Below are 12,799 nucleotides of genomic sequence, written 5' to 3' on the forward strand. Positions count from 1 at the left end.
AATTAAATCCCTTTAACATCACATTCACTTTAAGTGCATAACTCTCTTCTGCAGGCCAGGGGAGTTGACAAGGGATTGCTCTGAGAACAGCTGGAACAAGTTAAGATCTTACTACCAGCCACCTTTCAAACCAAGGCAGCTGATCTTGCAGTGAGGCAGATGAGAAGCCCTCACGTTATCTGCCAGCACAGCTCAGCCATAACCATCACAACCAGGGGCTGAACTGCAGCCAGAGACACCTGGGTGCACATCCAGGGGGAGATCCCTGCTCCAGCTACTCCTTACACTGTTACCTCATTGAAAGAGGGGAGGGCAATTTTCATTTCTAATCATGTTTTCTGAGCCTTGAGATCACTCACAGCTGGCACTGTGCCTACAAACTAAAATGTACAGAAGGCAGCTTTGACTGAAAGCTGGGATTCTCCACTTCAGCTGTCAGAGGAGTGACAGAAGGAAAGGCTGCAGTGAGTGACTCCCTGGACAGGACTTCCCGCAGGTCCAACAAAGGGAAAAGATTAAAGACCATAAATCCACTGGACACATCTTCTACACCAGCTGGCCTCACTTTGGGTCAGACCAGGGGACATTGCTGAGGCTGCACGGACAAATTTTTCACTTTCTCAGCTACAGCTGTTCTTCAGAGTCTGTAGATTAGATTAATCTCTAGAGCTCTCACCAGGCATATTTTACAGATATTAAATTCATCTAATTTTTCAAAAGGATGAAAATGCACCAATGCAGAGGGTGAGTCTGCATTCTGGCCTTCTTAAGCAAGGGATATTATCAGGAAAGAAAACTGCTGGAACCCCTTTGAACTGTGTATTCCCTATGAAGACCACCTTCAGAAGCAAAAACTGAAGGTGTTTTCCTCTTTCTCTCTCAAAAGACCCACAAAAAACTCTGGCAAACAAAAGCAAAGTTTTATACTCAAAACATTAAATTAAAAAAGCAATATAAACTAGATTTCCTATGGGCATAGACTCTGTACCAGTTTCTCATAAGGGTAGGAATAACTTCAATGGCAATAAAGTAAATGTTAATAAACCAGACCCATGGCCTTTTTATCTTAATTTGTATTTTTTAAAGTTCAAATATTGTTTCATGTCTTCAGTAAGAAGTATGCTAAAGTAGAAAAGGACCTTAGAACAGAAAGCTGGAAAGAGTTTATACTTTCATCATAAAAACACAGCTTTTTCTTCCTTTTTTTTTTTTTTTTTTTATTTGGCGGGAATCAATATTGAAATGAGATTCCTACCAGAAAATAGCTTTTTCAGGCACACCAAATATCCCTTGGTTCAGCAGAATATTTAATCCCCTTGGATCAGGCACTTGGATTTTCTTAGATCATGCTGAGATAACAGCATTCTGCTGTGTTCTGGCACCATAAAATCCTTGCTTATGAAAATAAAAGAAAAATATGGCCTCTCTGGGAACATCCATCCCTGCATTACTTTTTTCCACAGTTTAGACATTGTAGTCTCAGAATCAATTTTTACCCTGATACACCACATTCCCTTTGTGAGTCATGGCAAAAGCTCTCCCGCACCACTGTTTGACACGGGCCAAGTGTACACAGGGCTCTTCAAAATGATGATGCTTTCACAGCCTTGGCTCAGGCTCCAGCTCACGCTGGGCAAGTGCCAGCGAGTAACTGGAGTCAAACCCCCTCCGACAGCACCATCTAGTGAAAAAAAAAAAAAAAAAAAAAAAAAAAAAAAAAAAAAAAAAAAAAGGGAAAATAAACACATGCAAATTTAAACAGTTTTCACTGCATTCTGGAAACGAACAAAAGGCCAATTCTCTCCTAATCTCCCATTACAACTGCATTTAGGTATAGCTTTCATCAAGGCTCTTTGCCTCGTGAAGTGTGGTGACAAGTAGAGAAAGATTCGGCGGCTAATTGTGAGCTTTTTGTCTAAATCTGGAACACCACTTGGAACACATATAAACTTGCCCCTGTTTATTTTTCCAATGCTAAGCCTGTGTTTTTCTTGCTTTTAGGAGAAATAGAAGTGGTTTTTAATGCTTTTAAATTATTGACAGCATACCATCTTTTGTTTCGTGCTGTGCTAGTGGGAGGTGGTATTTTAAGACAAGCACCTCCAGAATAAAATAAATTACCATATTTTGATATACTACAAAATAATATATTTTTAATATACTACACCAAATTGGTTTTTCCACCCAGTTTCAAACTGAAATTGCCATAACATATAATCTCAACTACTTTTATAGCTTTTACTTTCATGTTATTGTAATATCTTGTATGACTATATTAGTAAAGCATGAAATTTTTTTTCATGAAAAAGGGCACACACAGCTTCTACCTGTAACTTCAATGTGACCAGCAGGCTCCCTGCTTTCAAAAAGACTACCTGCTGAAATTATGCAGGTGCTCAGATCTTTTACAGGGTCAGAGCCAAATACTTTGGCTATTTGGCAGAAATAAAGCAGTCTAGCTATTAATTGTGAGTGCTTTTAATAGTCTTCTTTAATTAGTTTTCCAGTCAGGAGGAAGAGATTCTGTTCTTTTCCCAAGGCATATCTTCAGTGCCATGCAACTCCAGTTTCATGGCTTTACTTGAGGTCTCAAACCACCAACTCTTACATGGCCAAAGCTCCTTCATTCTCAGTTAAGCCCAAGCCAAAGCCATCTTCAGGATGCCCATCCTCCTGGTAGGTTGGTGGTACTCTGCTGCTCCTTTGAGCTCTCTTATTTAGTATTATTTTGTCAATCAAATTGCTTGCCTTCCTTTGCTCACCTAAAATGACAATGTTACCAACTTGACTGTCTGGCTCCAAATAAAAATCACTACTGTCAAATAATTTAAAATCCTACTATGGACACAATAACCAAATTAATTCCTACAGCAGAGCAGTAGAAAGAGTTCACTCCTAAGCTTTCATTTCTCCTCACAGCACCATTTGGTTTGGAAGCTTGCACTCTGTCTTTTCCAGTTTTGTGGCTTAATCCCTACAGGCTGTTACACTTTATTTTACTTCCTTCTTTCCATTTTGCAGTCTCTCTTCAACCAGCCCTCTGTGATTAAATCACCCCCTAAGAATTCAGTTACATCTACTTTTGACAACTTGCAAAAAGTAAACAAAAGTAAAACAACTTCTCTGACTTTAAGGTAGTTGACTACCTTAAAGTCAAAGAAAAATCTCTTAAGGGATAGGAGAATAGGAGATTTCACTGGGTAGATGCCAACAGGAGTGAGATTCTGACATTTATGTTAGTGTTTCAAGATGCCACAACTCCTTGGAAAGTCCCACTAAAACTGGATAGAGCAGAGAGCACATGAGCCCATCTACTGCTTTGGAGGGATGGCTCCCCATAATCCCCACAGGTCCATGGAAGTTACCACAGTTAATCCTTTAAGAAAACAGCACCAGCCTCTGCCAGTATTGAACAAACAGACAACTGCTCATTTCCCGTGAAACCATGCCAGTAGGATTTCAGTTCTGGAAATGAAGCTCAGTTTCTCTCACTCTGCAGAACAGGAACACTGATACATCATTCACCAACTCCCTCACTACTGAGAGAGGATGATAATACAGAGCAGCAGAAATACACAACACTGGATCCTCCACACACTGTGGGGAACCCTGAATGCTTTGCAGGCACCTCACACTGCCAGATACAGACAACACACACTGAGCACAGGATGAACAAACCAAAACAAGCTCCATGATTTCACAGGGTGGGGGCAGAGAATGAAACCTTGCCAGGTGTGTTGTCACTAGAAGTTGTTTCACTGAGACAACACACACGTCAAACACTATGATATATTGCAAAGGTGAGTGAGACATTACAAGGAGTTAAACTCATCACAGACATTGGCAGAAGTTATGGATAAAAACCCCTACTAGTTATAGAGTAAAAAAAACCCAAAACAAATTAAATCTGTACAAAGGAGAAAATGCCAAACCACCAAAAAAAATTGTACTGAAAGCAGAAATAAAGGTGTGGATGCTCTTAGCTGGCACTAGTTATGTTACACCTAGGAGTTCAAACATCTTACAAGTTAGTTAAAAATAATACACGGGAATGAAATCACTTAATGCAGAAATAGTATGATTGACACTAAATTTAATATGCTATATTCCTATTCTTACAGCATTCATATTAGGTATAGAACCTTGGCATATTTGATAGATAAATAGACAAAAATTATTGGAACTGATGGGGGTCTTAAGTGAACTTTTTAATGTGAACAGCGCTAATACACTTAATTATATCACTGAAGCATTGCTACAATACCTGTTTTGAACAAACATTTAAGTAACATTTATGAACACAAAGTGAGGTACAACAAAATCATAAAAAGTCTGGATGTTTAAAATCACGCCTCTCCAACCTCAAAACTAAGGCTCTTCAATGAAACCTAGGCTGGCAGGACACAAATACTCCTGAAGCATTTGTTGGTACATCTGTGCTGCAGCACTGCTGCACTATAACCACAGTGACTGTGTTTTCTCTACTGAAGGGAAAGAGCATAAGACAGGTAGAGCAAACTGTCTTAAAGTCAATGGACATGAGTTTTCCCCTTCTGAAACAAAGCTGGATATGACATCCACTAAATAAAAGGACTTCCACTTACTTTTTTCCCCTGCTGTGGCCAGGTGTCTGGTCCTCAGTATGGCTGAAAAAAGTATTAACCCAAGCAATAGGAGGGATTCAAGCTTAATTAGAATAGCTGTATGTGTTGGACACAGCACAGGTGTCCTCAGGCCACAGAGGGTACACCACTTCATTTTTGGGTTACCATGACTTTTGGAATTTCTGTGGCTCTGCAGACTCATTAGGGAAAAGGAGAAAAGTCTCTTGTCAATTAAACCATGAGGAACATTTTGTTGGATGTGGTGTTAGCTCGGGAGATCAGAATTTGCACAGTGACAACAAACACACATCAATCACATTCATGTCCATGTACATACCATCCAAAATAACGTCCCTGTAGCAAGAGCTGCATACTGCTCAATTGTAGAAAGCACGCTGAAGATAAGGCAGATCAGCACAATAAGGAAGCTGCAAATGAAAAGAAATTAAGCAATTAAAATAATGTAAGGCAGTGTAACAACCTATAGGGAGAATAGATAATTATGACATCACAAATCATCTGTTTACACTGAAATGTCATTGGTATTGGATTATCCCTAAACACAGCTGGTAAGTGTTGCACCATCCTGCTTCCTGTTGGATAGTTTATTTCTCTTCAGACACTGAGGTTTGGGGTTGGACATTATCAAATGAAACCATATGGCAACACTAGCTTTAGCCTGCCTCTAAGATTTGCTGCTTCCTGGCCCCTCGTGGAAAGAGCATTCCTTGCTCTTTCCTATTGTGAGGACTACTTTGGCTAAGTCACCACACAAGCCCCAAACATGTTTCAAATATTTGCCTTTTTGCTGATCCAAAGCCCAATAAACTGGGGGGGGGGGGGGGACGGGACACAACTAAGCCAAAGTTTAATAGGCTGTGCTATCCTGTCTTTTATAATTGATCCCTAAAAGACCCCAAACTGAAACTTGCTGAAAAATCCAATAACTAAATCACCCATCCTGTTAGGCAACTCTAAAACAGTTAACCGTCTTTTAACTCAAAAAAAAAAAAAAAAAAAAAAAAAAAAAAAAAAAAAAAAAAAAAAAAAACCAAACCCCACAACAGAAGAGAACTGACATAATGAATAAAACTGAACTCAAGAGAAGTATATAACCAGGGCAAGATTGGCATTGAACTCATCCAGAGCCTCCACCTTTATTCACAGAAGTGAGCACTTCTTTGGGTGAATCTTTTGAAAGTCCAAGCACTCAAGAAAACAAAACTGAGTTGAGGTTGACCTAAGCTACACCCCTCAATGATTGCTTCATGATACAGCATACTCAAGTCCAAAGCAAACACAAAAAATGATGCCAGGACCACAGAATCATTAAGGCTGGAAGAGACCTCTCACACCAAGTCTGACCTTTGAGAAATCGAGTCCAGTCCTATCGAATAATGGAGCTAAAGTTTGTAACTAATTAGGCACAAAAATCAAATAGATAATGAAATTGATAGGATAGAGATTATCATCTATTAATACAAGTACCCATATAAAAATATACTTTACCTAAGCAAAATATAAGTATGTGGGTGTTTGTTTCATTTCTAAAGTTCTCATTTTACCCTGTACCTCTGCCTTTGGGCATTCTTAAGCACAAGCAATCTGTGCAGACAAAGCAGGAGAATGCAAAGGTGAGTCAGTAATTTGAAACATAACACAAATGTTCCCTGAGTATCCAGCCCTTCTGTCTGCAGCATTCTCACAATTGCATGAGAGCAATACACACGACAATGCGAACATAAACGGAGTCAGCTGCACAGAGACAGCTGAGGCTCTCTGGATTCGAAGTCCAACATACATAGAATTAGCAGTTCAAAGCAAACAACGAGTTGCAAGCACCATCTCACAGTTACTACACCCCTTAATAGCAGTACACGCGTTAGAATGTTTAACTCAGCCAGCACAAGAAACCACAAGGGGGCAACCAAAGCAAAGACTATCCCGTTCCTGTCCCTTTCCTAAACTAACACAAACCCCTAATGAGCATCAAAGTTGAAAGTCCATGTGCCGAAGTGACAAAAAGATAAACTCAGGGTCAATCGTTTGCCAAATCTCTTTGCTTGTTCCTACTAGAGAAATTGATGCTGATGTAAGAGCTGCATCAAGTGCCACTCACCCCACTACCTGCTTACTTTTATGGCTTTTCATGCACATGGACCCATTCCAGTCTTAGTAATTTATTTTTTCACCCCAGAAAAGCTCTTACAATTCACTGCTGCACTCTAACCAGGCTGATGCATGAAACACCTTCATAACCACAAATACACATGATGCCAAGCAAAACCAAGATGCTTGGTCAGGTACTGCTGCTTCTTGTCTGTTCCTTTGGCATGAGAGAGATGACACCCACAAGGTGCCAGCACAGCACCGCAGTGAGCTACTCACCCTGTTACACTGGCATTGCTCTTTTGCTTAGATAAAGAACAGAAGGTTCCTATTCCTATTTTGCACATAAGGAACAGAAGGTGCAAAATTAAGGCATTAAACAAATACACATGGTGTCCTCCTCCTCTGGTATGAGCCTACTGTTTGTTGCCTTCCAAAACTCAACTTTGTTTTTGTTTTGGTATTAGTGGCTCCCTTCTCCACCTCTGAAGTATAAGAAGGGAGTGAGGCACCAGTAAAATAGAAAACAGGAAGTTAGGGGGAAAAAAAAAGTTTGCCATTCTCTTTTTTGACAGCTATGTCCTCTTTCTTCAGTCAGAAGTGGACCACAGATCCCCAGTTACTGCCCAGGCAGCAGACAAGCCCACAGGAGTTAGTCGCAAACAGTTGCAGGAACAGACTCTGCCTCAAACTTGAATTTGATTATGTAAAAATCATCCTGGAGCAATTTAAATGGCCAGCCTCAGAAAAGCAAACATTACAATTTTCATAAAATAACCTTATCACTCTATCACTTTAGTGTGATTGCTATTACTACATTAAAAATAAAATAAGGAAATAAACCCCACTTGTCTTGATACAGATGCTAAGCATGTAAAATCTTCATCCAACCAGTAAATAGCAGAGAATCTAATGGGCAACTGACTCCACTATGGCATAATTTTTTCAATATACATTTTTCCTCTAAAGGATAGATAGTCAGCATTAGGAGTTACCTAAAATCTAGCACTCCAACAGTCAGACAGGGCTTCATCTCTTGCAAACCACGAGTTCCATCTCCTGAAACCCATTGCTTGTTTACCCTCTATGCACAAATGTGACCAGCCTCAAGAAAGGAAGCAGAGTGACGAGTTCAGGCTCTGATCTCTCTCTGTGATTGTGGGGCCAAGCAAGCAGCAGAGATGAGGAGATAGCCTGTGAAGTTCTTCATCTTGTCCCTCCCAGGTTACAAAGCAGCATCTGCTTGCATGTAGATAAGTCACATCTACTGCATCAGTAGATGCATTCAAAAATACTCAGCCTGGTGGTTAAGTCATATCTAACAGTGCTATGGTTTTTTTTAAATCAAGAATTTGGCAAGTGGCTGATCATCTCTGTACTTCCTGATGTGAAACCACAACACCACTGCTAAAGCAGGGAGGACATTACAAAGCAGCAGACGTTTTCTTCCATGGACTCAGTTTTTGCTAGATCAGGACAAGAGACCTGTGCCCTCTCAGACAGCACTATTTTACTCAGCCAGTTTCTCTGGTTCTCTTTTCAACTCTGTTTTCCCAGGCAGCTGGTTTCCCATCCCTGGTGGAGCCAGAGCCAGAGGTGGAGGTGGAGCTCTCAGTGTGCAAGAAACAGCACCAGGGTGCAGCACTGCGGTCACACCTGGAGCTCACAGACATCCCGAGCCTGTGGCTGGACTTGGGATGTGTCTGTGCCACACCAGCCTCTGGAGAGAACAGCATGAACACACACCCTGCTGTACAGAGAGTTACACCAGGCAGTGCCTGCACAGCTGTGCTCATGTGGGCAAACATTTAATAATTGCAAGTTTTCTCTTGCTTTATTGCGTCAGTCAGACAATTTAGGTGATTTTTTGTTTCGAACAGGTTTGGAAACCTAGAGCATTTCCACAAAAGAATCACCCAGCCAACAAGGGAACATGGCCAGCCAGCAAATATGCTGTACTTAGCAACAGATAGGAAATATATTAGGAGCTAAATGTATATTTAATGTTTCATGACTATTTTAGGATATATTTTGACTTACAGACAGACCTATGGCTTTTTCCCTGACCTCAGAGTCAGCTGCAGGAACCTGACACATTACAGGTAGCTATCAGTACTGTGCAGCCTTCAGCCCTGAGCTGCTGCATTTTTTCTATATTTAACTTTGATTTTTGAACATTAACATGTCTTTCTTGTGGCTTGAAACAACGTGTAGAATGATCAAAGGAACAATAAACCACTTACTGAGAGATAACAATGCTCATTTAGTGAATGTCACAGGTAGGAGAACTGATAAAGGTTTATAAAATATGTCCAGTGATATGGCCAGGAACATTTAAAAAAAAAAGTCTATGAGACATGCTGGAAGTACTTACTCACCAGATTAAGAGAGTCTCATGTGCATGCAGCTGTTATCATCAAAACCAGCACTAAAATGTGGGCAGATTTCATTCCTTCTTGCAGTGTTTCTTACGTACTCACAGTGGGAGTCTCTCCATAAACCAGGAAAAGGCTGCCATTAGGCTATAAACTGAGCTGAGACCCTAAACACATTTAACAGATGAGAAGGGACATGCAAACTTCAGCTCAATTTATATCAACTTGAGCTCTAACCATCCAGGAAGACAGTTTTTCCTTGTTCAATGTCACAAGCTGCCTTAAGGCTGGTTTTTTCTAACCATTTTTATCCATTACAGCTATCATTCTTAAAGATATCCAACTATTGGTGCATACAGCTTATTTTAGCTGGTAACTGCCAGCTAAAAAGCAGTTACCAGCATCTGTGGTTTTTTCTGTTTGGCATGAGGTCAAGGGCTAGTTGCAGTTCATCCTCTCTGTCTACTGGAGAAAACAACTGTAACTGAAAAAGAAGCATTCTGCAAAAAATTAAAATGTCTTTATTGTGCTTCTGTGTGCATTCTACCTAAGCCCTCTCCTTGATTCTGTGTGCCCTTATTTTTACACAGCTAGATTGCCTTTCCTTGAATGCACAGCTCTGTTCAGTCACATACACGATCAATCATTCACCCTGTAACTCAGGTGGGATTTTGTTTTGTGGGATTTTTTACAGAGTAAATAATTTTTTCTTTTTGCCATTCAGCTTCTAAGCGTGACACATTTCTTAAGTGAACAAAGTAATTTAAAGTTTAACCTCCTCTAAGTCTAAAGCTTTACAAGAACTGGAAGGATGACATTGAGAATGAACAACACAAATGTGCAGATTGAGCTTGGGCTGATTCTTATCTCGAGCATCATAATTTGCAAACTATAATGCTCCTGCACATCCAGCTCATGTTAGTTCATTAAAACATATGACAGCATCATTATTTCATCTTTCATCCCCATGGCTTATGCTTGCTGATGCTCTTCAGACTGTGCACTAAAAGGTCAATGGTGCCAGAAAAGGACATTTTCATGCAGATTTCCAGGTCACAAAGACTGTTATTGCAATGTGGATTTAGACAGACAACTACAGGTAAGAGACACACTGAAGACTCTTTCATTTTGTCATACATTCTGCTGTGTTCCATGCCAGCAAAGTAACTCCTTATTTAATTTACATCAGGAAAATCCTCATGAAAAACTTCAACAGGTTTTTACTGCTTCAGGTCAACATAAATCCCTGACCACCCCACACAGTACCACGTAGTCATTTCCACAGTACAAACAAGAAAACATTCAGAACTAACCCATATCAAGTAATTTCTTACTGCAGCAAGGCACCAGGTTTTTGTTCTTTCACTCAATGTATTTTGAGAATGCTTGAGAAAAAATAATAAAATCTAAGAAAAGGTAAAAGAAAGGGAACAGGTAGAACTTGTAAAATAAAAGACAGCTGAAAGAAGTTCTATCAACATAAACAGCATTGCTAGGATCTAATACAGGATGGCAATTTATTTTATGGGATCATCAAGGTATAGTGTCAAGTATAAATACCAACCAGTGCTTCTAAAGCTGAGAAATTCAGGGATGATTTTTTTAAAAAGAAGCAGGATTTCACAATGCAGAGAAAATTTTCATCCTTCATGGAATTCACTCAAGTAAACACCCCATATGTGTATAGGCCTTATGCTGAGCCCTTTAGCAAGTCTGAACTGAATACTTGAAGAACACCAACTCTGCCATGACTATGAGAGCACAGTGCCAGGCTACTGACAGAAAGCTAAATGAGCATTTAATTATCCAGCTGGTGCACACCAGAGGTCCTCCATCACTTACTCATTAACAAAAATAAGCTTGTAAGAGAATGGTCTGGTGAAGGTACATGGTTAGAAAGAAGGAGCCCTGTACTCAATTCCTCTTTGCTTATACCTTAAGCCCACTTTAACACTCCTAATTATGCATTAATTTTATTAACTACAGTAGCTGCTAATGCATCAGCACAAAAAAAAAAAGAGAAAAATCACTGTAGCGAGGAGTTAAGAGACCAGCAACCTACACAAACCATACCTGAAGATGATGCAAGTTTAAAAAAGAATAAATACATCGAACGTACTTTAGTGCCAATAATTAAAAAACTTAATTAAAAAAAATTTAAAGTAGGGGTTTAAATCTCTGGCCATGCAGGCTCTTTGCATGGTTTTCCTCTAAGGATTTGTCATCTCTTCTTCTGTTTTGTTTTTGAGGCAGGGGAAGGAAGGAGGGGTACAGCCCCTCCCCATCTCCCAGCCTCCGTGTGGCAGGAGGATGCCCAGCAGAAGGGGACGTACACTCACGCCCATGCAGAGAAGCCTGACTGCCTCCAGGAGCTGCCTACAGCAGTTTCCTGCCCCACACACGCTTCCTCTCTGTTATGCCCAGCACAGGTCAAGCCTGCAGACAGGTCACTGCTCTCAGCTGTCACCATCCAAACCCCTCCACGGACCAAGTGCGAGTGCTCTGTTTGTCTTAGCTGAGCTCTATCGGATGGAGCTTCCTGTTAATATGTATTTGTTCCAACTCCTAAGGAAAAGTAGAGTTGGTGCTTCCTGAAGGAAACAATGGCATAATTTTTAACCAGCTCCACGACTCCTTGTCAAAGAAATGCTGTCTTCTGGCTCCCGTGCAGGAAAGCAGATTTATTGCACAAGAAAGATCACATACAATGCAGGGCTGTCTGATACTAGGAAAAACAGGTTAACTACACAGCTAAATAGGCAAGGCTTCTATCACACTTACCTGGCTCTTCTGGGAGGTTAAAGTCTGTAAAAATGATTTAAATTACGGGCAGTGTACCAAAGCACAAAGCACACAATGAATCAAAAGTCATTTAGGATACAGCACCAGAATTATTGCAGGAAAGGCCTGTAAGGTCTTGGCAAAGGGTATGATTGCAGTAGAAATGCAAACCAGACGTCAAGATGCTTCAAGAGGAAAGGTTAACTCCTCACAAAAAGCATGTTATTGCATCCTGCAAGGAGGTGTTGGTTCCTTTGAGAACAAGCATGGATTAACAGGAAAAAGATGATAGGTACCCAGTAAGAAAGTGGAAAATAAGCTACATTTAAAACAAGTGCATGACCAAGAGATGTGAACCACTGGGCTGCAGAAAATTTATCAGCCCTCCCCAGACAGTTCACAATAAGCTTCCAGTGTGCTCATCATCAATTTGGAAACCCCAACATAACAACACAACAGCCATGGAAGGGGTGGGTTCACATGTGCAGTAAGGGCATCACACAACACCAGAAATTAAGAGAGTTTTGGGAGTTTTCTTTACATCAGGCTTAATAAGGGGAAACGTGTCACTTTAATCAGCCAATTCTGGAGATGCATTCTTTTAACAGAGGAGAAGAAAAATGTTCTAGGAACTGAGTGCCACAATACACATAAAACTTGCTTTATAGTTGGAGTTTTATACAGTTGGAGTTGAGCACTCACTACATCACTATCCCACTTTTCTTGTGACAGTGGATTTAAGGCATTTAAATTATTTAGTATCCAAACACTAAAAGAAATTTACTAAAAGTTCTTGGACTATAAAATGCAGCTTCTGAAAAACTGGCAAGACTAGACTATTCCTCTGCTTTGCTGCTGTCAAACCTAAATTAAACAAATCTTTCTAAATAAAATACTCTATTTTAAAATAAATAATTTTAATAATTACTT

At 40.2% G+C, this 12,799-nt stretch overlaps 2 protein-coding genes across 4 annotated transcripts in view; both read right to left on the reverse strand.

The window, feature by feature from the left end:
• CD81 (CD81 molecule) overlaps positions 1 to 12,799 on the reverse strand; it is a 548,624-nt gene that overhangs the window by 399,101 nt on the left and 136,724 nt on the right. The window lies entirely within an intron of this gene.
• KCNQ1 (potassium voltage-gated channel subfamily Q member 1) overlaps positions 1 to 12,799 on the reverse strand; it is a 333,003-nt gene that overhangs the window by 287,236 nt on the left and 32,968 nt on the right. For all 3 annotated transcript variants that reach the window (XM_018908036.3, XM_050975670.1, XM_050975671.1), the window contains exon 2: positions 4,942 to 5,032. In XM_018908036.3, the coding sequence (XP_018763581.2) occupies positions 4,942 to 5,032 (91 nt within the window). The remainder of the gene's footprint in view (positions 1 to 4,941; positions 5,033 to 12,799) is intronic.

The sequence above is a fragment of the Serinus canaria genome, chromosome 5, assembly GCF_022539315.1.
Source record: "Serinus canaria isolate serCan28SL12 chromosome 5, serCan2020, whole genome shotgun sequence".
Lineage (NCBI taxonomy): Eukaryota > Metazoa > Chordata > Aves > Passeriformes > Fringillidae > Serinus > Serinus canaria.